The sequence below is a fragment of the Myxine glutinosa genome, chromosome 1, assembly GCF_964187855.1.
Source record: "Myxine glutinosa chromosome 1, kmMyxGlut1.1, whole genome shotgun sequence".
Lineage (NCBI taxonomy): Eukaryota > Metazoa > Chordata > Myxini > Myxiniformes > Myxinidae > Myxine > Myxine glutinosa.
Window position 1 is genome coordinate 178,347,822 of NC_136261.1, and position 23,677 is coordinate 178,371,498.

The 23,677-nt window shown below is 44.3% G+C and overlaps 1 protein-coding gene across 1 annotated transcript in view; it reads right to left on the bottom strand.

The window, feature by feature from the left end:
- Positions 1–367: 367 nt before the first annotated feature.
- The window catches only part of LOC137431444 (periplakin), a 135,082-nt gene continuing 111,772 nt past the window's right edge, over positions 368–23,677 (bottom strand). Inside the window, exons 17-22 of the mRNA XM_068122769.2 lie at positions 21,482–21,675; positions 17,462–17,612; positions 15,244–15,327; positions 5,196–5,309; positions 4,067–4,156; positions 368–3,890 (exon numbers count right to left, since the gene is read on the bottom strand). Coding sequence (XP_067978870.2) covers positions 1,461–3,890; positions 4,067–4,156; positions 5,196–5,309; positions 15,244–15,327; positions 17,462–17,612; positions 21,482–21,675 — 3,063 coding nt within the window. The 3' untranslated portion in view covers positions 368–1,460. The remainder of the gene's footprint in view (positions 3,891–4,066; positions 4,157–5,195; positions 5,310–15,243; positions 15,328–17,461; positions 17,613–21,481; positions 21,676–23,677) is intronic.

The window sequence follows — 23,677 nt, forward strand, 5'->3', positions numbered from 1 at the left end:
TGTACCTTGGAACATATTACCTCGACGTACAAAGCATTTCCTTTTGAAATTTGCAGCCGATTTCGTCCAGATAAAGCAGAGAAACGCATTTTCAGTCCCCATGTAAAAGCTGCACACACAGAAACGATCCCTTCATGACTTCTGAAGCTGCTCTGTTTAAATCCTGTCCTATCTTAATCAGGAACATAATGCAGACCAGGCAACTCGGCCAACTCGCTGAGATTACACGTTAGACCTTGTGAGGAGGAAAAAAGACGAAAAGTTAAACTTGATTTTTGTTTTGTACTCTGGTCAAACTTTGTTATTTTGTCGACAGTGAATGTTGTGTAAGAATATTCAGCAACACAAAAATAACCAATGCACTTGGTAAAAAGTTCAGGCAAAACAGCGATCATTTATTATTTGCCAATCTGAATCACATTCATCACTCCAAGGCTTTCAGGGTCATTGGCGATAATATTTTATATTGTCTCCTCATATTTCAAACGAATGTTGACTTTTCCATGAAATGGAAAAAGGTCCCCCCCATGGCACTTTCACGTTGATGTGTAGATCATTCGAACTTGCAACTTTGCACCACGAGGAATTTCGTGCTTCGGTAAGTAAGAATATGTATCACGTCTGATGCTGCTGTGGGTTCACTTGCAATGGGTGCTTTGAATCTTGATCTGCAGAGATGGGTACCACCAGCTTCTTGTTTCTCAAAAATGCTACTTCAACATCCTCCTTCAGGTTTGAGGATATTCACCACCACATATTAAGGAAACAACCATCATTTATTTATCAGCGAGTAAATTTGCACATACCAATCACTCCCTGCTCTCAAACACCTGACCTGCACCTGAAACACCTGACCTAACACCTGAAACAGCTTCTCCTTGCTTCCCATGGTGGTTAGCATACCTCGTTCAACATCCTGTTTATTTCATCCATTGTTCTACCTGTCCGCTGTAGTTTGACACTCACCTTCAATAGTGAGACTAGTTATTCATTCTAATATAAATTTACGTCTGAAAAATATCAACCAGAGAGGACCACTATGATTCATGCTGAAAAGCTGGTCATAAAGGCCCGGGCTTTGCCAAAAGCGACACCTTGCAAACAAAGGCCGGAGACGGTTCAAAATACAAGCAGAAGAAATATTTGCCTGGTTCACGTCACTTACTTCCACAACCTCCACAAAACACATCCAGTGCTTTAAAATATATCCGCAGTGGTTTATGGACGTGCATTAATCTTAATTCAAATTTTATCACAATATCAATTTATCTAGAACCTTTATGGAGTGCAGCATGCTTCCAAGGCACAGTGCTCCTCACATGCTGAGCCAGGGCAGAAATTTGGCAAAACTCACATTGCCAATGCTAAAAGCGATGAAACATTTTTTTTTTGCAGTGCAGCCAAGCTACAAACGTTAGTGGCATGCCTCAGCCGACAACTTGTGCAGCATAAGCTTCGACCTAACGATGGTAAACTGGACTGCACGGAGGGATCTTTGTTGGAATGAGTGGCATTTTTGTGTAGTTTTCAATAGAGCAACGTGCAAGTAGCTGTGCATAGTTGACATGCTCATTGCTCCCAGGATCCACAATATCTTGTGGATGGCTAGCTCGATCTCCCAGCTCTTCTGCAAGCTCTCGATCGATGAGTCCCGTGTTGAGGGCATGATGTAGCGGTACTCGACCGATGTGGTTTGGTTCAACGAGGCCACCTGTCAAGTGCTGTGCCTCAAGGAAATGCAAGGCATCGACACGTGTCACCTTGCCACGCCGCAGTGCACCCGTCACTGACAATCGTCCACCCGACAGGAATGGATCTTCAAAACCAGTGTAAGCCTTTTGAGCTGTTGACAGATGTGCGATGGATGACCAGTTAATGAGGCCACGTTCAGCTGCTTGCTGCAGTGATAGGCGTCGCCCATTGGCCACATCGACAATGCCTCCGGTGGCAGCTTGTGCTTGCAACAACCGGTGTGCTGTATTTGACTCCAGCAGACCACGGCTATGAGCCACACGTATCGGCAAACGCTGACCTGTTCCCACATCTATTACACCAGATACAGGAAGGGTTTCCTCAACTGCTGGGGTACCATCTGGGTTTTTGGCTCCTGAGTGTCCTGATAGTTTGGTGGCCAACTCGACAATGGTAATATTACCAGCACGGTACCGATCCAAATCCGCGTGGGTGCCCAAACCTTTGTGAATGGCTTCGGCCACATTGATCCGGTTGCCTGATTTCCTATCGTGCAACATAGTACTCATTCCTTCCGGGCCTGTAATTGTTACCTCTTCCCAGTCGCATTCCTGTCCTTGCAGTTGGCAAAAAGTTTTCCAGTCAATAAGATCTTCCTGATAGGCCTGCGCTGGTGTGAGCTCTCGGCCTGTGTCTGGGTCTATCACTTTCACACGCTGCTTCATGTGAGACTGTGATTTCTCCTTGTGTTGAGCTGCAACCTTCTGCGTGGTGTTGGCCAGCTGATCCATAAACTTGCTTACCTCCTCCTCCTTCATTTTTAAAGCCTTTCCAGAGCGACCCAGAGCCTTTTGGAGCTGATCAATCTGTGACTGCAAGCCCTGTTGCTTGGACACTTGCCGGGCCACCTCATCCTCTTTCATCTTGCGAAGTCTTATCTCTTCCTCAAGCAACATAGTTATTTGGGCTATTTGCTGGTCCTCACCTGAAGACGGTGCCATTGTTAGTGCATCTCGCAGCATCTTTTTTGTTTTATTTATGTCCTCCACTGTGTTTTGCCTCATGTCGTCCAGTTTCACTTCAAGGTCCTCACATTTGTTGCAAGCTTCCATTACATCTGCATGCGTATGTGCCCTCTCAGCTGCCAATGTGCTGTCCATCATTGCAACTTGAATCTGCAACTTACCAATCTCATTTTCTGCCTCTCTTCGTTTCTGAGACTCTTCAACAAGCTCCTGCCACAATGTGTTTCGATCTTCATCTTTGAGCTGTGCTATATCCTTGCCTGGTTGTGTACCCGGCAGTAATGCTGCAGGCTGTGTCTTAGAGATAGCTCGAAGTTTATCTTCGGCCTCTTGGCCTTTGCGCTTCTCTTCCTCAAGCAGCTTCAAAAGACGTGACCCTTCCTCCTTTGCATTTCTGGAAATGGGCTGTGTGCTTGCCTTACTCCCAAGGTCTATGATATCAAGACGCAGCATTCGGATCTCCCTGTCTGCATCTTCATTTTTCCACTTCTCTTCCTGCAGCTGTTGCCGCAGATCTTCTACTTCCTTCTCCAAAGCAGTTTGTGCTTTTGGCTCGATCGTTTGAACAATGCCAGCAGCATTTGGTGTTTCTGTTGGGCTCTGCAATCTGGCGTTCTCCGTGTCTTGCAATAGCTTGAGGATGTGTTTGTCAGTCTCCTCTCGTATCCTCCTTTCCTCCGCAAGCTGTTTTTTTAAATTTTCCAGCATATCTTTATAACCTGGTTCAGCTGTTGGTGTTTCCTTGCTAGGCTGCACATCTTTTGTGTCTATAGGCATTGTAGGATCACTGACTGCAACTATTTCCTCTTCAAGCAATTTATCAATACCTGCTAATGAGAGTTCCTCGTCCACATCATCTCCAGGTTCAATGTCCTCTTCCACAGTATCCAAGCTTTGCTTAAAGTCGTCAATCTTTTCTTGCAAGTCATTTAATTTCCCCTCAGTTTCCCTTCTGCTTTCTCTTTCTTGATTATACTGCTTCTTCAGAGTGGTTAGGGCCGTGAGAATATCGTTATCATTTGTCAATGCTTGGACGCCTGCATCAACTGGTTCATCAGTAGCCTCCATTGAAGGTTCTCGAACATCAGTGTCTTCAGCTTTTTCAGCCATTTCCTCCACCTCTCCAGCATTTTCGTTTTGTGGTTCTTCCTCTGTGGGATTTTGCTGCAGTTCCTGGAAACAAAAAGATGGAAAGGGTGGGTTTGTGTTTTGAGAAACATCACACACCAACAAAGCAGGTGTTGGGTATTATTTGGCTGGATAGTATAATCTCTGTCAAAAACAACTAATCACCATAATAACATCAAACTATGTCACAATCTATGCTTTGTAACACTGATACCACAAACCTCAAATACGGGTATCAGGCTTTCGAGGTATGCCAGCCTCTGCTCATGTGACACATTTGTTTTGACGAATTTCTTCACAATCTCTTTTTCCTGAAAGCAAAAGAGAATGCAATACCAGTTAGTAGCACATCATTGTAATTTTTTTTAAATTGTGTTTCGCAACATCAAAGTTTCACAGGTCTGTTGAGCTGTTGGTATAAAACACAAACCGATAATGTCAATGCTCCAAAATTGGGCCGAAGTGGCTCATTTAGTCATTTATTTACTTCGTTTTATAAGTTATCTTGTTAAACCAACATGCAATTGTTTTAACCATAAAAAACGATGTGTTTCCTTCTTTCGATAAAAGTTAATTGTGTCCACACCATGAAATATCACAAATCTAAAGGTCTGAGTTATAACTTTCATGCCATAAACTTCCATTTCCTCCTCTGTTAACAAAATCTGTGTTGGTATTCTATCTTGGTTGTTCGAAGAAACTGTAACCTCTTGAACTTTTACAAACAAGTGTACGTTTGAGACATTAAGCTTAACATCCACTCCAGAGGACGGCCTACTTTATGATGCTACGACCGGAGTGTTGTCTTTCACACTAAACGTTGCTTTGTCGTTCCAAAATAGATGAAAAATTAACAATTGTTCAAAACTCCCTGCTGACATCGAACCTTGTGTTTTGTTTTGCATGAAAATGCTCTCATTGAGGATAATCAACAAACAACGCTGGCCTATTGTATAAACAATGGATTGCTCAGGAGAGAACTTGGTTTTATTGAAATGTGAGACATGATGTTTCACCTGTTTTATATCACATTTACCATCAGTTCCTGTTTGCTCGAGCTCTTCCATACAGTATTTCAAGTTTGCCGACCACCACCAACTCATGTTCTCTCCCATTTCCACAGCTGAGCCTTACTCCATCCACATCCACTAAGAACCGGTTCCTACCCTTCTACAATTCTCTCTCCTTTAGATTTGCAATCCCCCCAAAGGAATCCCATTGAGTCATGGGTTAAAGACACACAAGATAACAAAACATAAGCACACCACCATTGAATTACTCTGCATGAAAAGTTAACAATACGATGTGAAGTACATTCAATGTTTGCAGTGACGAATGAGTGTTCCGAACCTCCTCAGAAATGCGATCAGCCTGAGAGGGAGCACCCTTCAGCGTGAGGGGCGATTGTGTATTTGAAGTAGTTTCCACCACTATTTTGTATCGCTCAGCTGCCTTCTCGTAGTGCTAAAAACATCAGAGGGCAGGAAACTTCATTGTATCACAAACTATTTCCTTCCAAAGAATGCAATATTCCAAAAAAAAAAAGAGAGTATTGTATTAATAATATAAATTATATTCAAGAAAACAATATGACCTGAAATACTTCCTGCTGCTCCTGTAGCATAATGGTGTACAACATCTCCTAATAATAACCAGGTAGAGATACAGTGCATTCAGAAAGTATTCAGACCCGTTCACGTTTTTCACATTTTGTTATGTTGCAGCCTTATGCTGAAATCGTTTAAATTCATTTTTTCCCTCATCAATCTGCACTCAATACCCCATAATGACAAAGAGAAAACAGGATTTTAGAAAGTTTTGCGAGTTTATTAAAAATAAAAAACTGAAATATCACATTGACATAAGTATTCATACCCTTTGTTATGAAACTTGAAATTTAGCTCAGGTGCCTCCCATTTCTCTTGATCATCTTTGAGATATTTCTACACCTTGATTGGAGTCCACCTGTGGTAAATTCAATTGATTGGACATGATTTGGAAAGGCACACACCTGTCTATATAAGATCTCACAGGTGACGATGCATATCAGAGCAAAAACCAAGCCATGAGGTCGAAGGAACTGCCTGCAGAGCTCAGAGACAGGATTGTGTCGAGGCACAGATCTGGGGAAGCCTACAAAAAACCCATCACTGCAACACCCCACCGATCTGGGCTTTATGGCAGAGTGGGCAGACGGAAGCCAAACAGTTCAATCTTGGTTTCACCAGACCACAGAATCTTGTTTCTCACAGTCTGAGTCCTTTAGGTACGTTTTTGCAAACTCCAAGCGGGCTTTCATGTCTTTCACTGAGGAGAGCCACTGCAGACATGGGAGTAGTATTTTATCACCGGTCTGACAGGATTTGTAGAGGGTTTTGTAGAGGGTGAGAGGCTTATGGGAATTGAAGTACTTGCGAGCTCTGAAAAGAAAACCAAGTTTCTTGGAGGCAGATTTGGTGATGTTGAATGTGCGAGGCTGCCAGGAGAGAATGTTGAAGATGCTGACACTGAGCCCATTAATAGAGGAGGACTGCTGGAGCAGAGCGTTGGACACGAGAAGGGGTAGCTGTGTTGATATCATTTAGTCTGGGTTAGATTCTTGATTTGACTGTTAGCTGCCAGATTGGTGCTTCGCAGGCAAGGTGTTGCATCAAAAAGGTCAACCATTCCTTAAATGGGATATCAAATTGGGGACTCATCTGCCAGCCTGTACTGCTGGTCGACATTAAAGATCTCATGGTGTCTTTGGACAAAGTTTTGTCAGGTTTTCACCATAATGGTGGCAAAATTTGGAATTCCTTCTCTCCAAAGTACAGTTAGGCCTCTGACATGCAATAAAATATCGTGGCACCGAATCACTCACCAAGGACCAAAGTTCTATGGTGGAGCCTGAAACATGGCAGGGATAAGTAACAGCAACAAATTTTCATTTATAAACCAAAATAGATACATTGCTTCTTCTTCTTCTTAAGATGCAGTATGTAGCTGCAGGTAGCATTATTGAGTTGAGGTGCAGCTGTACTGCTGATGCAGTGACCCCCTGTAGGTTGGAACAGGACCTTGCAATTTTTGCCTGGATGCCAGGGATAGAGGTCACCTGCTCTTCACAAAGAACGCCATGGGATTTTTAATCCCCACAAACTAATGCTGGCAGAGGGGATCCCCAGTTTAACATCCGTGCAAGACACGACACACATTGATACATCACCCTGCCGGGGTGTAAGGTATCTCGGCAGGCGATGATCGATTGTAGCACACGTTTATTGACTCTCCCGATACACCGCAGCGCCATCCAAGCTGGGCCGTAACTTCCGGAAAAACGGAAATAAATCTGCGGTCACTGTGTAAGGGATACAACGGTGAATATTTTCAGCTTCATACACGACATCCGCCCCTTTAAGTCCAAAATTATCAAGAGCAATACATGCGAGATTTCCAAAATTGACATTTCAAAAGCAACATTTCCAAAACATGTGAAAATACAGTCACGTGAAAAAGTAAGTACACCCCATGTAAAGTTTTGACTTTTTCAACATATTTCAACATACAGCTATTTGATCTTCATTTCAACAATATTGATAGATAAAGGTGATATAATATAACAAATATCATGAAACATTTACAATTTGTAGTCCATTGTATAATTTAAATAAACATAAATGCAAATTTCGCATGTGGAAAAAGTAAGTACACCCCTACATTTATCACTATTTCATATACCTAAAATTAGAATCAGGTGCACCAGCTCAGGTGCAAATGATTAGAACATCGTTAGAGAGGATCTTGGAGGAACCTGTCTTATTTCAGCCTCAGACATTTAGTTTGGTCACTATGCCTAGATCAAAAGAGCTCTCTGAGGCCTTCAGAAAGAAGGTTATAGATGCCGAACGGGTCTGGGAAGGGATTTAAAAAGATGTCCAAACAAATTGAAATCAATCATTCGACTGTCCGGAAGATCATCTACAAGTGGAGAAGATTCCAAACAACTGCCAATTTGTTCAGGCCAGGCTGCCCCAGCAAGTTCAGCCCGAGAGCAGACCGCAAGATGCTGAAAGAAGTCTCGGAGAACCCCAGAATGTCATCACGGGACCTACAGGTAGCTCTTGCCACTGTTGATGTCAAAGTGCACGAGTCTACCATTAGAAAGAGGCTGCACAAATTTGATCTACATGGGAGGTGTGCCCTGAGGAAACCTTTGCTGTCCAGAAAGAACATCAGGGCAAGACTAAAGTTTGCCAATGAACACCTAGGCAAAGACCAGCACTTCTGGAACAATGTGCCTTGGACAGATGAGTCAAAGGTAGAGCTGTTTCTCCAAAGTACCATTAGACATGTTTGGCGAAAACCAAAGATAGCATTTGACCACAAGAACCCAATACTAACTGTAAAGCATGGTGGTGGAAATATTATGGTTTGGGGCAGCTTTGCTGCATCAGGGCCTGGGCAGCTCACCATCATAGAATCCACGATGAATTCTTCATTGTACCAGAGGGTGCTTGAGGATAATGTGAGGCCATCTGTCGGAAAGTTGAAGCTCAACCGAAGGTGGACCTTGCAACATGACAATGACCCGAAACATACCAGTAAATCCACCAAGGAATGGCTGAAAAGTAAGAAATGGAGGGTTCTGGAATGGCCAAGTCAAAGCCCGGATCTAAATCACATCGAGATGTTGTGGGGGGTTTTGAAACGAGCTGTGCATGCAAGAAACCCCTCAAACATCGCACAGCTGAAAGAATTCTGCATGGAGGTGTGGGCAAAAATTTCTCCCAGTCGATGTCAAAGACAGGTAGACAGTTATAAGAAATGCCTACTTGAGGTTGTTTTTGCCAAAGGGGGCAATACCACCAATTAGAGCCAAGGGTGTACTTACTTTTTCCACATGCGAAATTTGCATTTATGTTTATTTAAATTATACAATGGACTACAAAATGTAAATGTTTCATGATATTTGTTATATTATATCACCTTTATCTATCAATATTGTTGAAATGAAGATCAAATAGCTGTATGTTGAAATATGTTGAAAAAGTCAAAACTTTACATGGGGTGTACTTACTTTTTCACGTGACTGTATGTGTGCAAACGATTATGAGAATAATGAAAATACGTGAAAATAGAACATGTGTCACCGTGAGAATAGAACGTGTGTCATCGTGAAAATAGAACATGTGTCAACGTGAAAATAGAACATATGTCAACGTGAAAATAGAACATGTTCAAGGATTCAAACGGTCGGGTGCTTTTCTCTCACACATTGAGCGTCGCGGTGTACCAGTGGACACAGAGTCCGAGGTGATTCCTTTGGTCTCCACGAAGGGTGTAGCGTTCGCAGAGGTTTTCGGGGCATCCGAGCAGGCTGGAGCGGCCACGACGATCTCCGGCAGTGGCGGGTCAAACTGTTGTTTTGACTGTGACGATGCTGCAGGCTCTATCGACTGACAGTGACGGTAGGTTATGTGGTCCTGATGTCGACGAATTTCACGGCCGTCCTGCAGGCGAATCACGCAGGACAGTGGGTCTGGCTTCTCGGTGATGTCCCCCGGTAGCCATGTCGCACCTGCACCAAAATTTCGGGCAAACACTGGATCTCCGAGGTTGATACAGCGATTGTTGGACGACTTATCCTGCACCAACTTTTGATTAAGCTGGCTCTGATAAACATTTGCTGATATGTCTGGTTTGAGATTGTCAAGTGTCGATCTCAAGTGTCGTTTCATCAATAACTCAGACGGAGCTGCACCGGTTGTTGATTGTGGCGTGATGCGGTATTTGAACAGGAGACGAGAAAGCTTTGTTTCCAGGTTTCCCTCCTGAAGTTTCTGCAGTCCGGATTTGATGATTCCCACGGATCGTTCGGCCAAGCCATTTGAAGCCTGGTGATGTGGGCCGACAAACCTATGTTTGATGCCGTTCCAACATGTGAACTCGGCAAACCCGGAAATGGAAAAACACGAACCGTTATCACTCCCGATCATCCTGGGCAGACCATGAGTGGCAAAACAGCGTCTGAGTCTTTCGATGACAATGGCTGACGTAGTACCATGCGTCACATAGGCATCGATCCATTTTGTGTGCGCATCTGTAATTATTAGAATCATGCTGCCGTTAATAGGCCCGGCATAATCGAGATGTAGGCGATGCCACGGTTCGCTGGGCCATTCTCAGGGATGCAGTGGCGCTTTCACAGGTGTATTCCGGGTGCTCTGGCAGGGGTAACAATGTCGAACATGATGTTCGATATCAGCATCAAGATTCGGCCACCACACATAGTTTCTGGCGAGTGACTTCATCTTCACAATCCCGGGGTGACAGTCATGGATTTCATCCATGACCCTGGAACGCAGATTTTCCGGGATCATGGCACGACATCCCCAGATAAGGCAACCATTTTCCACGCTGAGTTCGTTTTTACGTGCTTTAAAAGCCGCAAAAGCTGGGTCACCCTCAGGTAGCAAATGCCATCCAAGCTGTACAGCCTGGACAGAATGGGGTCTCATCGAGTATGAGTGCGGATCTGGCCGGCGTCGACAGCACAATCTTCCAGATGATCCATCAGTGCGATAATGGATCCTGGTGTAGGCAAATCATCAACGGATTCTGGAAGGGGTAACCGACTCATGGCATCTGCATTTGTGATAGACGAACCGGGCTTATAACATATTGTTGCGGTTCTGAGAATGTACATATACGATCATTAAAGGTTAAAGGTTTGCCCGCATAGTTAATCCACAAGCAACACGTAGGCCACCTTAGAACATTAGTTATGTCATAGTATATGTGAGAATAAGGCCATTTCCAATTGTGATACCTGCGTTGTGTAAAATAAATAAGTTTAGGTCCCGTTCATTTTGCCTCCACCCTCCAAATCGACCTCGTTGGGCAGCATCCATCCCGCGCCCTGATTCGGCTAATCCACCTCCTTTGCCAGCAGCATTCGCTGCTGGCAAGGGTTTTCGCTCAAAACCAGCCAAATGACACGAGGTAGGCCTGAGAGAGGGTGGAGCCGGCGTTGAGGTCGGGGAGCGGCAGCGAGACGGTAAGAGCCAACAACCAACCAGGGCTCGGGTGAAAGGGCGTGAGGGGCGTGGTAAGTGTGCGGCTGGCAAATTCCAGATGGTTCGCTGGGCGGCGCTATATATACGCGCGCACAAAGCCCTTGTACAGGACTGAAGGAATCGCGCTTGGTAAAAAGGACTTGCTACCAACGACTTACGCAACAGCGCTCATGCAAGAGGACTTATGCGACGTGACTGTGCTAAAAGGACTGAAGGAATCACGCTTGGTAAAAAGGACTCGTCACCAAAGGACTCTCGCAGAAGGACTGTTCGAAGCGGAGGACTTATGTGACGTGATTGTGCAAAGAGGCCTCGTGAGGAAAGCACATTGGAAGAGGACTGCGGTGGATACGCGCTTTGAAAGAGCACGTATGCTATTGAACTTGCATTAGGGAGCGCCTACTGAGCGGTATTGAGAGCGCGTATAGCGCCAGTGCATTTAATACGTACGCGGCCGTGGTCGCCAGTAACCGCCAGCCAGGCGTGCCTTTCGCCCTGTAACTGTCCGCTCCACGTAAACGACCCGCGGGGAACTTCTGCTGCTCTGACCATCTGCTTCACGGTACGAGTCGGGAACCGGAGCGACTGCCTGGACGCCATCATCCCTGGACCATCACCCTGACCTTCTACATCCCCGTGTGAGTGTGCCTGAGAGTGAAACGGGCCCGTGTCATGGGATAAGTTAAGACTGTATAAGCTTCACTGTGTTCTTCTCCTCCATCCTGTACAAATTATTAATAAGCCAATTGTTCTTCCTTGTTTCTTCCAAATTCGACCGTATCAGTCCTTTCCTCCATTGGGTAAGCGTGGCACGATTTGGAACCGCTCAGATCAGGTTTAGTTCCTGTTAACAGCTCGGATCACGGCTCGCTATCGCTCAGCGTTTCCACAACAACCGTGATTCGGGCGGGGTTATTTCCTTGCTTCCTGGGAGGCGTTGGTAATTAGGTATTAGGAATTCGGCCTACGACCCTACTCAACGCTGACCGGAAGGAACGTCATAGCCCCGGATTATGTCGGCTAGTAAAAGACAAGGGGACTAATCCCCCCTTGGTAAGGGGAAAGGCCGACGTTGAGATCCGCAACAATATGGTGCAGTCATAAGCAGCGAGAAACCGGGACCAGTGGATGATCCTGGGCGGTAGTGTGTCAGATGTCGCCTTAGTTGGACCAAACAGACTGATCAGCAGCTTGTGATCAGTGCGTATCGTGAAATGATGTCCAGGGAAGGTACTGGCGAAATTTGCTGATGCCGAAAACGATTCCCAATCCTTCCTTGTCAAGTTGGGAATAGTTCTTCTCTGCCGGGGAGAATGTTCTGGATGCAAATGCAACAGGTCCTTTCGTACCATCAGGCATCACGTGTGATAATACACTCCCCACTCCATACCGGCAGGCATCGCGTGTCAGCACAAGATCCTTCTCTGGATCAAAATGAACGAGAACATTGGACGATTTGAGCAGATCCTCAGATCTGGAATGCTGATTGTTCAGTGGACCCCCAGCTCCAGAAAACTCCTTTCCTCAAAAGCCGATAAAGGGGGCCCAAAACGTCGGTCACATTCGGGATGTAACGACCATAGAACTGAAGCAAACCGAGGTATGACTTCAATTCGGTTACGTCTCGTGGAGCCGGAGCATCCTTGATAGCTCGGACTTTCTCATCTGTCGGGTGTAGACCCTCGGCATCAATTGTATGACCCAGGTACATGACTGATGGCACCATAAACTTGCACTTATCTCGACGCAAACGTAGGCCGGAGTCCGAAATCTTCTTCAGAACTCGGTTTTGCAGATGTTCCGCGTCCATATGACCAGTAACCAGAATATCATCCTGGTGACAAACTACATTGAGATCGGCAGCAAACAAACTGTCCATGACACGCTGATAAATTCCAGGTGCAGATTTCACTCCAAAACTGAGTCGGTGGTACCTGTACAACCCACCATGTGTGTTGATGGTAAAATACTGTTTCAAATTCTCATCCAAACGGAGCTGTAGATAGGCGGATTTGAGATCGAGTTTTGTAAAAGTCTTGCCTCCCGTGAGACGAGCATAGAGGTCTTCGATCCTCGGGATTGGATATTTATCCAATGAAGAACACTTGTTCACGGTCATTTTATAATCTCCACATATGCGGGTGGACTGGTCCGATTTTATGACCGGAACGATGGGCGCCGCCCATTCAGCATACTGGATTTGCTCAATGATGCCCAGATTTTCAAGATGATTCAGTTCCTTGTCAATCCGCTCCCGCAGGGTGAAAGGGACTGGGCGAGCTCTGAAAAATATAGGATTGGCATCCCGGTCAACACTGAGTTTAGCCGTATGTCCTTTCAAGGTTCCAAGCTCATCCTTGAATACATCTGGGTTCGTATCCAGCACATTTTTGAGTGTGTATGCTGCGGTAGGAGAAACGTTGGCTGCCCGGAGTTGATGAATGCTTTTCCACTTCAGTTGAATTATGCTCAACCAGCTCCTGCCGAGTAAGGAAGGGCCCTTTCCAGGAATGACGATCAGGGGTAGGTGAAACTAGCGGTTATCGTAGCCCACCGTGACGTCACATGTACCGCAGAGAACAATCTTCTCACCTGTATAGGTGGAGAGTCCATAGGTAGTAGGTTTCAGATGGGGTCGGTCAGCATTACTCCACAGGTTTGTGAAAACAGCATGGCTGATGAGCGAGACGGCCGCACCAGTGTCGACCTCCATTTGCAATGGTCGATTGTCGACAACAGTGGCAAGAAGAGGGTCCCGCTTATGGTGAGAAACAATATGAAACAGGTCACACGATTCTGAGTTGTCGGAAACAGAAATCACCTGGTCAAACTCAGGTTCCTCTGAACCGATAAACTGATGAATCTTCTTGTCAGCAGCTTTCCCTTTTCCCAATTTGCGAGTGATGCAAGCTGGAGCAATATGTCCAGTTTTCGAACAGAAATGGCAGGTTGCATCTTTGAACCGACACGTCTCCAGAGGGTGTTGTCCGTTGCACCGAAAACATTTGTTGTGTGTTTGAGACTGCACTGGCTTCTGACGAGGAGCCCTGTTCCAACGTTTTGGCTGACCATGATCCAACTGATTCACAGCAGGGCTGGTACCAGACGAGCGAGTTCACCTGTAGTTGCTTGTAGCGTTGCGTTTAGCACTTTCCATGGAAATGGCGGTGTCTCTGTCATTTTGGAACGTCAGTCTTCTCTCAGCAAGCAGGCGTCTACGAGTGCGGTCATCGGACATGCCAACCACCAGCAAATCACGGAGCATGTCATCAATCGTGTCCCCAAACTCACACAGATGTGACAGTTTTTTGAGGTGTGCAATGAAGTCTGTGATCGACTGACCTTGATGCTGTCTGCACATGTAAAAATTAAACCGACACAGGATGACTGAAGGGGATGGATTACAATGTTCCTTCAAAGCGGCCTTGAGCTCTGTGTATGTGAGCTCCTGGATTGTCCGAGGACGAGTCAGGTTTTTAACCATGCAATGAAGTCTGCGATCGACTGACCTTGATGCTGTCTGCACATGTAAAAATTAAACCGACACAGGATGACTGAAGGGGATGGATTACAATGTTCCTTCAAAGCAGCCTTGAGCTCTGCGTATGTGAGCTCCTGGATTGTCCGAGGACGAGTCAGGTTTTTAACGAGTGTGAACCTCTCAGCCCCGCAAACGGACAGGAAGACGGCCTTCATCCGGGCTTCGGTCGCGATGCCGTTCGCCTCGAAGTAGAAAGACAACCGCTCGGAATACGCATCAAAATCTCCCTCATGAGGGTCAAAGTCATCGATATGGCCGAAAGAAGTCATGGTCAAGATGTTTATCCTCGTTGCCTAGTAAGGTATCTCGACAGACTACGATCGATTGTAGCACACGTTTTTGACTCTCCCGATACAGGCATGATTCACCGCAGCGCCATCCGAGATGGGCAGTAACTTCCAGAAAAACGGAAATAAACCCGCGGTCACGGTGTAAGGGATACAACGGTGAATATTTGCAGCTTCATACATGACACGGGGGAAACACCAGAAGGCCAGTTTATAGCTGGGCCAATATTGAAACACAGACGAGGCAGGTCAGAGGTGTATGCATACCTCTGGACCATCCTACCAGCTCCATTACTTATTCGGAGACATCTGTACAGGTATGGGCAGTTCAATCAAGTGGGAATATCTCAGCAGATATCTTTGAGTCCTCAAATAAGGTAAAACAACTCAGAATATTGAATGAAAGCCACAAAATGCTTTTTAAAGAGGCTAATAGGGGGTTTCAGACAATAGAAAACCAGCAAATGATATATTGCAAGGTAAAGTGACATATCATATGGTAGAGCCCTCACCTTGATGGATTTGATCACATCTTGCCCAGTCTTTTGGAATAGTTCCAGCTGGGGTTTCATTTTGTCGATTTCTGCCACCAGTTTCTGTCAAAAAAATTGGGAGTTTATAGATAAAGCAACACCTGTCGTTGTTATCTGTGCAAACACAAGTATCAAGTTGTTATCTACCAAGTATGGATTGTGTCTGGGTAGCAAATCTGGTGGAGGGGAGAAGACCCCAATTCTCTCTTTGTAAATGTGTGTCGTGTAGTGCCACCCCGTGGCAGCCCGTATAATAAATCTTCTTCTTCTGAGATTAAGAAGGTTGAAACAACTTGATAATTAATATGCAGTACATTGCAGTGATGTTGAAATCTGAATGAGAACAATTCGAAATTTCCAAAATGTTTCATTTCACTAATTTTAAGTGGAGGTTCAAACGAAAGCACCCAACACAGCTTCACAGTGACGTGGAAGTTATGTTTGTTCACGCCATATGTAAGCATCAAGGATGGTTGATGAAGGTGATGTTATCTGACTTCCAATTAGATGGAAGAAGGTAACCCTCCTTTCCTTGCCCTCATTTATGCACCACAGAGTAATTTTGATATTTTAATTATTATCACATGCTTTCACACAATTTCTGTTCTCATTGTTGCACATTGCCCACTAGTCCAACATCTTCTGGAAGCCAGCAAAGAAACCAGAAGCCTTCTCTCTGAAGTGTACAGTGGATGTCACTGTGGTTTTCTAATTATCTCATTCAAGATGCCTTTCTTCCGTGATAAACCCTGTTTCTACATTTCATGATAATGGTCACTTTGGACGGGCTTGTTTTGGATTAGGCAGTTCTAAAGGTTGTAGTCGTGAAGAAAAGCCACCACTCACTAATGCGTGGCCTCCTACAACCAAGTGTTCATAACAATGCAATCCTTCAAGATTCATACAAAATGCAATGTCCATGATCTGCGAGATACCAATTCAAACTAAAGTCCAAAAACTGAAAGCTCCAAAAAAATAGTTCCTTCACTGATCAGAAAGTAATCAGAGAGAACGGTAGTGCTCTCTCAGTAGGGATGGCGTGGAAAAAAACGTCGCTCCCATCTTCTGCATGCAAAACTAAAGTTGGATTATCTTCTTTTGGAATATGGACTTGCTGTGGTGACAGAGAAAAGAGGGGTGCCAAAGAGAGGAGGAGAGCTCGTGAAGACTCGGAACTGGATTTGAAATAGAGGATGCAGCTGGGAATGACACTGGTTCAGACACAGAACGGAGCTGAGTGGCGCTGCGTTTTGAGGGAGGAATGTGCAGCACTCCCTTGGTCGGAATGTGCAGCACTCCGGTGGTCAGCATGGCGGTCGACGATAGAGGGTAAGGTCGGTACATTGCCAGATTTGTGGATCAGGTAGTTCTCACTTGCCAAGCATGGAACATGGCAGGCTGTGATATCCTGTACAGTCAGTCAAGGGTAGATGGATCCGATGTTCGAATAGTCACCAAATTGAAGTACATGAAGGTTCTCTCTGTTTGATTGTAAACGAAAATCAAACTCTAAGGAAGTAATATTCATTGTTGCATCATCTGATCATATCAAGATACAGCAAGTGTACCGGCTGTCCATGCCTGACGTTCGACTGAAGGTGGTACAGGAATGTGGAATTTATTGGTTTTTGATTTGGCATTCGGCGTTTCCGCATTGTCTGTTTGCTTTTGGCCTCCCACCCATGCTTAGTACCTCACTCATATATATAATAAACATCGGGGCAATACCCCTGGTGCTCACCTGGTAGAATAAACAGTATACAACACTGACTCTAGGTATTTTAAACCAATTTCAATGGTTGCTGGAAGACAGGGCAGCATGAAGAATCATATTAACAAAATCATAAGATTTTAAACAAACAAACCAAAAAAATACCTATTTTTGAGGGCGGGAGGGGGGCAACTCCCCACCTCCTTCCCCAACCTCAAAGACCTCCTCAGACCCCAATTTTTTAATTCCTTAAACAAAAACATTGGTACATCATGGGTGATGAAGGTTATGGTCAAGTCAAGTCCACCAACTAATGCAGGCAGATGTGATTCTTAGTTTAACGTCCATCCGGAGGACGGCGCACACATGGATGGATCACAGTAGCTGTGAAACACCGAATGACAGTTTATAGCAGGGCCGAGATTCAAACCCAGGCGAGAAAGCTCAGAGGTGAGTGTGCCTACCTCCATATATATATTTAAGTACCTCTTCTTTTTCAATGGCAGTTTTGGTTTCTTCTAGTGTCTTGGGGATACCCTCCTCCACCTGAGGAACATTATTGACCCAGTTGAGCAACTCAGGATACTTGGTGGCATATGCTCGGCGTTGGGATTCTGCAAGATTGAGCCAAATTAATCTGCAATCCACAAGAAAGAGGAAAGGGGAAAAACATTGGGGTAAAAGGTTAAAGATTGGAGCCAGGAGAGGGGAACAGAGCAATTCAAACAAAAAATGACTGAATTTTGGTTGTGGAACTTGTTTTATGCACAACTTGCAAAATCTCTATCTTAATAACGATATAATTTAAGCCTTGCATTGATTGCCTAATATAAATATAGATGGATGTGTGATCCTCGTCATCCCACGAAGCACGTGAGGCTGTCATGGAAGTTTCATTGGCGAGGTGGCACAACTTTGAACATGTCACCACTCCAACACAGGATACTCCATTTTCCATCAACCTGGTGCTCATTTTGCCGACCTCAGGATGAACAGGCTGAGCCAACCCACCTGATATTACTTTTGGCACAACTGCGGTTTGATTTCAGGATATGAAGATGCGAAGCCAACCACCTTAACTGTTCAACCACCACCCAGATAATACACAGGGTGGGCCAAAATTATGTGCAACTTTTCAAACAGCTGTTGTTGGATTTTACTCATGTGATGCTCTTTTTAAGCAGTAAAACTGCTTCAATATTTGGCTATGTCTGTCCGTAAAAATGAAGAAGAACCTTTCCAACCCACACTATTTAATTATAAGGGGTTCAAAAGGGTGATTCTGATGGGTTCGAAAGGGTAATTCTAATGGGTTCTAAAGGGTAATTCTGATGGGTTCTAAAGGGTGATTCTGAAGGGTACTAAAGTGTAAAACGAAAGGGTTTCATTCATTTCTTGGCTTTGCCTATTTCATACTAAAAATGCCAAACTGTACCGCTTCCTTCGGACACGGGCACGATATGTATTTTTAGGTCGCCAAAAGAACAAGCTTTAAAGTTTTTTTCCATGGAACCTTCAACCATGTCAATCAATTTCTCTGTGTCCTCGTGGACACTCATTTTAGGGTCATTTGTTGCAACAAAGTCATAGTCATATATGGGGAAATTCATGTTAAGGTACAGTGCATTCAGAAAGTATTCATACCCCTTCACTTTTTTCACATTTTGTTATGTTGCAGCCTTATGCTGTAATCGTTTAAATTCATTTTTTCCCTCATCAATCTGCACTCAATACCCCATAATGACAAAGAGAAAACAGGATTTAAGAAAGTTTTGCAAATTTATTAAAAAGAAAAAAACTGAAATATCACATTAACATAAGTATTCATACTCTTTGCTATGACACTTGAAATTTAGCTCAAGTGCCTCCCATTTCTCTTGATCATCTTTGAGATGTTTCTACACCTTGATTGGAGTCCATCTGTGGTAAATTCAATTGATTGGACATGATTTGGAAAGGCACACACCTGTCTATGTAAGGTCTCACAGCTGACAATGCATATCAGAGCAAAAACCAAGCCATGAGGTCGAAGGAACTGCCTGCAGAGCTCAGAGACAGGATTGTGTCGACGCACAGATCTGGGGAAGCCTACAAAAAAAATTCTATTGCATTGAAGGTTCCCAAGAGCACAGTGGCCTCCATAATTTTTAAATGGAAGAAGTTTGTGTCACAAAGGATTTTCCTATCACACAAACCCGTGTTACACTCCCCCTAAAATAGATTAATTAATTATGTAAAATGATTTAAAATCACGGGGCAACCCGGGTTACGGCGTGGTGCATCACATTGACCCAAAAGACCACATGACCCAAAAGGACCCAAAAGACCCTTGACCCAAAACACCCAGATGACCCAAAAGTCTGTGAGGAACAATAAGTCCCCAAGGACCCAAAAATCCCTGATGACCCAAAAGTCCCCGAGGATCCAGATGACCCAAAAGTCCTTGATGACCCAAAGGTCCACGAAGACCCAAAAGTCCACGATGAACCAAAAGTCCTTGATAACCCAAAAGTCCCTGACAACCCAAAAGTCCCCGAGGACCCAGATGACCAAAAAGTCCTGATGAACAAAAAGTCCCAGAGTACCCAAAAAACCCAGATGACCCTGATGACTCAAAAGTCCCCAAACACCCAAAAGTCCCCAAAGGACCAATGGGCCTCCTAGTTTCATAAATATTTGAAATGACATTTAGTGTTCCTTTCATCTTTGTTTTGGCATACTGCATTGCCTGGAGTGGTGAATGGTCAATTAATTGATATTTAAATATAAAGATCCTAGTTTACTTATGTCTATGCCCTATTGGTATTACCTATGGCTACTGGGGTTGGGGATTTGGGAAGAGGTGGAAGTAGGGGGTGGAGGGGGAACAATTATGTTATTAAAATTCTTATTTATTTATTCCAGACACCCTCAATATGCCGCTGGTGAGCACGTCTATAAAGTTTGTACTACAACATTTGTAAATCAGTCGTAGAACATCATCAACTCAAATATTATAATAATTATTCAGACGGTGTGTATTTCTCAGCTGGGCCTCTCTCAATGGCAATGACTGGAGTTTCACTTGGTGCAGAATCCTTTGTTATAATTTGTTTCTCCAGTTCATTTATACAGTTAAATATTTACAGATACTCTCGAAGAGCGTGTTTTCTCGTACTCAACAAATGCCATCGTAGTTTGACAAGGCCAGGCCCTTCCCCACGCTTACTCGATCAACCCTGAACCTTGATATGCGCAATGCGCATGCACAGATAAGAAAGCGTTTCACGTGTACAGTGTGTTTGACTGACGTCTTTCTGATGATTTATAGTGAGTGTATTTTTGTCTGGCGAGAATCTACTCAAGTATTACCGAGGTCTTCTGATTTTCCAGACCCATGATTTGGATACTACAGATAAATACTTATATCTTGTCTTGATAAAGTTCTTCATTGAAGTTAATTTTACAAAACGATTATCAGAGAGTGCACTGGCACTGTCGACGCGACGTACTAACGCATGGATGACGCGGCTAAAAAAATGTCGGCCCCACCCACTGATGCAGAACAAACGTTGGAGTATCTTTTCGTACTCTTGTCGTAGTTTATCGAGGGCATTTGCAGTTCGAGTGTATAATAAGTTTTATTGACACTTGAAGTAGGCAAAATAGTAAAAACCACGAGAGTGTTTCACGTGTCCGGCTGTGTATAAATTCCTCGAGAGGCTCCGCCACTCCCCTCTGTCCTCGCCCTTTTGGTTGGACGGAAACCACATCAGTTATTTTGGGCATTTCTAAGTGCAGGTCCTCGTGTGGCCTGAGGCTGGATGAAGACATTACTCTTTGACAAATTAGCAATAAGACAGAGCTGCAAGATACAGTCAGGGTTTCCTGACAATATAGGAACCCATGCACTGTTTGACATTGCTGGCGAAGATATCTTGGCACTTTTGCTCCAAGATTGGGTATATGGGTATCCTCTGAGTACCATAACATTGTGTAATTCCACATTGTAAAAAATTACAGAAAGAAATGAATAAAAAAATATTTTTGCTAAATTGAAAAGGCAATGTAGGGATGATAAAATACAGTCTAAAACAGGTCCTAAACAAGGTAGGGATGATGTTGGTTTGAAGAGGAGCGAACAGTATTGCCATCACATAACAATCCCGACATCGCTGTCTCCAGACTATTGTCTTAGGTAGGCCGAGCTAAAAGTATTAGAAGCTCCAATATTTCATTTCTGCATCAGTATAAGAAGCTCCGATATAATTTCAGGGACTTCTTGCAGCTTCAGTTGTCTTTCCTACTTTTCTTTTTTATCAACTTCGACTTAGAGTAAGCGATCACAAATGCAGATAATTATATAATGCTGTTATTGGAGATGTGCATGTAGTTTGTGAGAAGCTGTTGAGGGTTGATGTTGATGACATATGTCACATGTCATATGAATGTCATATGATGGCTGTGCGGAACATATACATAACTCTATGGTCTAAGAAAAACAAATGTTGGATAGAGAGCAAACACCTGAATGCCGACTGCCTCGTTGCTTCGGCCTGCCGTAAGAAAAGACTCTCTAGTCTGGATTCCTGTCTACCAGCATCCAAGCAAGCTCCCACACCATATGCTGCCAGTTGCAATTGGGCCGCCAATGAGTCTTGCAGCAGTGAGCTTGCATCGTCCAGCTTTACTTTGCTGTCCTTCAGCTTATTTCCCATTTCCTGCCAACAGAAAATAATGAAAATAAAAGTATGTATGTGTATATGTATGCGTAGACCAGGATTTAAAAAAACAAAAAACTCACTGGTTAGTAATTATGCCAACATTTTCAAGAACTCTCTATGGGGAAAATGTGAACAGTTTATGTAATTGAAAACAAGCAATCTTTCATGTGCAGTATATATTATTATGAATCATCGTCATCATCATTTGTCATCATAAATGCACCGCCCGATTGAAAGAGCATTGTTGTAGCTGAGTCAGTTTATTGGTAACATTTTTACTGGGGGTTTGCCATTGCCTTCCTGTGAGTCCGTTTTTGTATGAGTCTGGAATTTGTTCAGGGTGCTAACAATAATTCAACTAATCTTCACAGAAGACCATGGAATCTTTAACATTCACCAATGATCAGTGCTGGCAGCCGGATTAAGGTCCTTCCGATGGACAGTTTAAGATATGCAGTCAGATCATGAAGCCTGGCCCTGTATGCAAGGCACCATATTGAGAGTTTATAGCTGGGTTCAGATTTGAACACACGCTAGACAGCTCAGAGGTGAGTGCACATCTTCAGGTTATCCATATCTTATCTTGTACCAAAGGTAGTGTAATGTATGTGCAGTTTTGTGTGCCCTACATAAAAGGTGCAAAAACGAATCCCCTTAACTACAGTCCCATCTGCTTACTTCCAATCAGCAGCAAGGTCATGGAATCCATCATCGCAGTTCATATGAAATCCTTCCTTTTCTCCAACAATCTCATCTCAGATCACCAATTTGATCTGACAAGGTCACTCCACTTTGGACATGCTGCTTCAACACATCCAACAATGGATGGAGGCGCTCAATGTTAGATATCAGATCAGGGTCATCTCTACAGACATATGTCATGCTTTCGATGCAGTCTGGCATCCTGCCTTGCTCTCCAAACTCTCTGCCTATGGCATCCAATCCAAGCCTAACTCCACACATGGCGTACTGCCTTCCTCCACCCTTGTAGGCAACGTGTGACTCTCAATGGAATCCTCTCATCTCCTCTCACTGTCGGAGTGCCCAAAGCAGTGTTATAAGCCCAGTCCTATTCCTGGTCTTCATAAACAATCTCTCTGACTCTGTAAAATCCCCTTTATCTATTTGCTGATGACTCGACCTTGTGCCGTGATATCCCTCATCCTTCAGGCAGGCAGGCAGGCTGCAGCCTCTTCCTTCTGTTCAGACCATGACACAATCATAGATGGTCAAACACTTGGAATATGTCTTTCAATCCTGGGAAATCTCTTACGCACGATCTCTCTCCAAAACCATCGTGTGGAAAAGCACCCCCTCCTTAACCCCCCAGTGCCCCAATCTACTTTCTTAACAAACTTCTAGAGGCACCTCAGTCATTGAAACCCCTGGGTCTCACCATCAGCCAAGATCTTTTTTGGGCAAGTCATATTTCAAATTTGGCCTCCAAAGCCAGCCGCTCCATCGTACAAAGTCCTTCCTTGACACTCCTATCCACCTAAAAGGCCCTAATCTGCAGCTTGGAGTACTGCTTTCCCCTCTGGGCTGGATTTCCTGCCTCACATTTTGCTCAACTTGGAAACCAAGGCCTTCAAGATTATTGGAATCTCCCACGATAAAGTTGAGTCTATGAGCCTATCACTTCACCATCACAGACAGGTCCGGGGTCTCTCTGTCTTCTATTGCCTCACTTCTGGTCTTGAACCCTCTGCTCTTTCCATACTTTACCCCCTCCCCCAGGTTTCTGCAGGGCACACACAGTTCACCATCAACCCTCTTCTGGTGAAACGACCTATGTCCAGGATCACTGTTCAGTGTTCACATCCACTCAGTTTTTTTTCCTTGTTTTCTCCTGTTTTTTCATCCCACCTGTGGCCCCAACTTCCACCTCCTCTTCAATCTCACTCTTCCCTCCCGGTCTACAAGACAGCTGTTCACCAGCATCTCAGACCATCCCAATCCGAAATCCATGATCTTTCCTACCCTCGTTTCCTCTTACGGT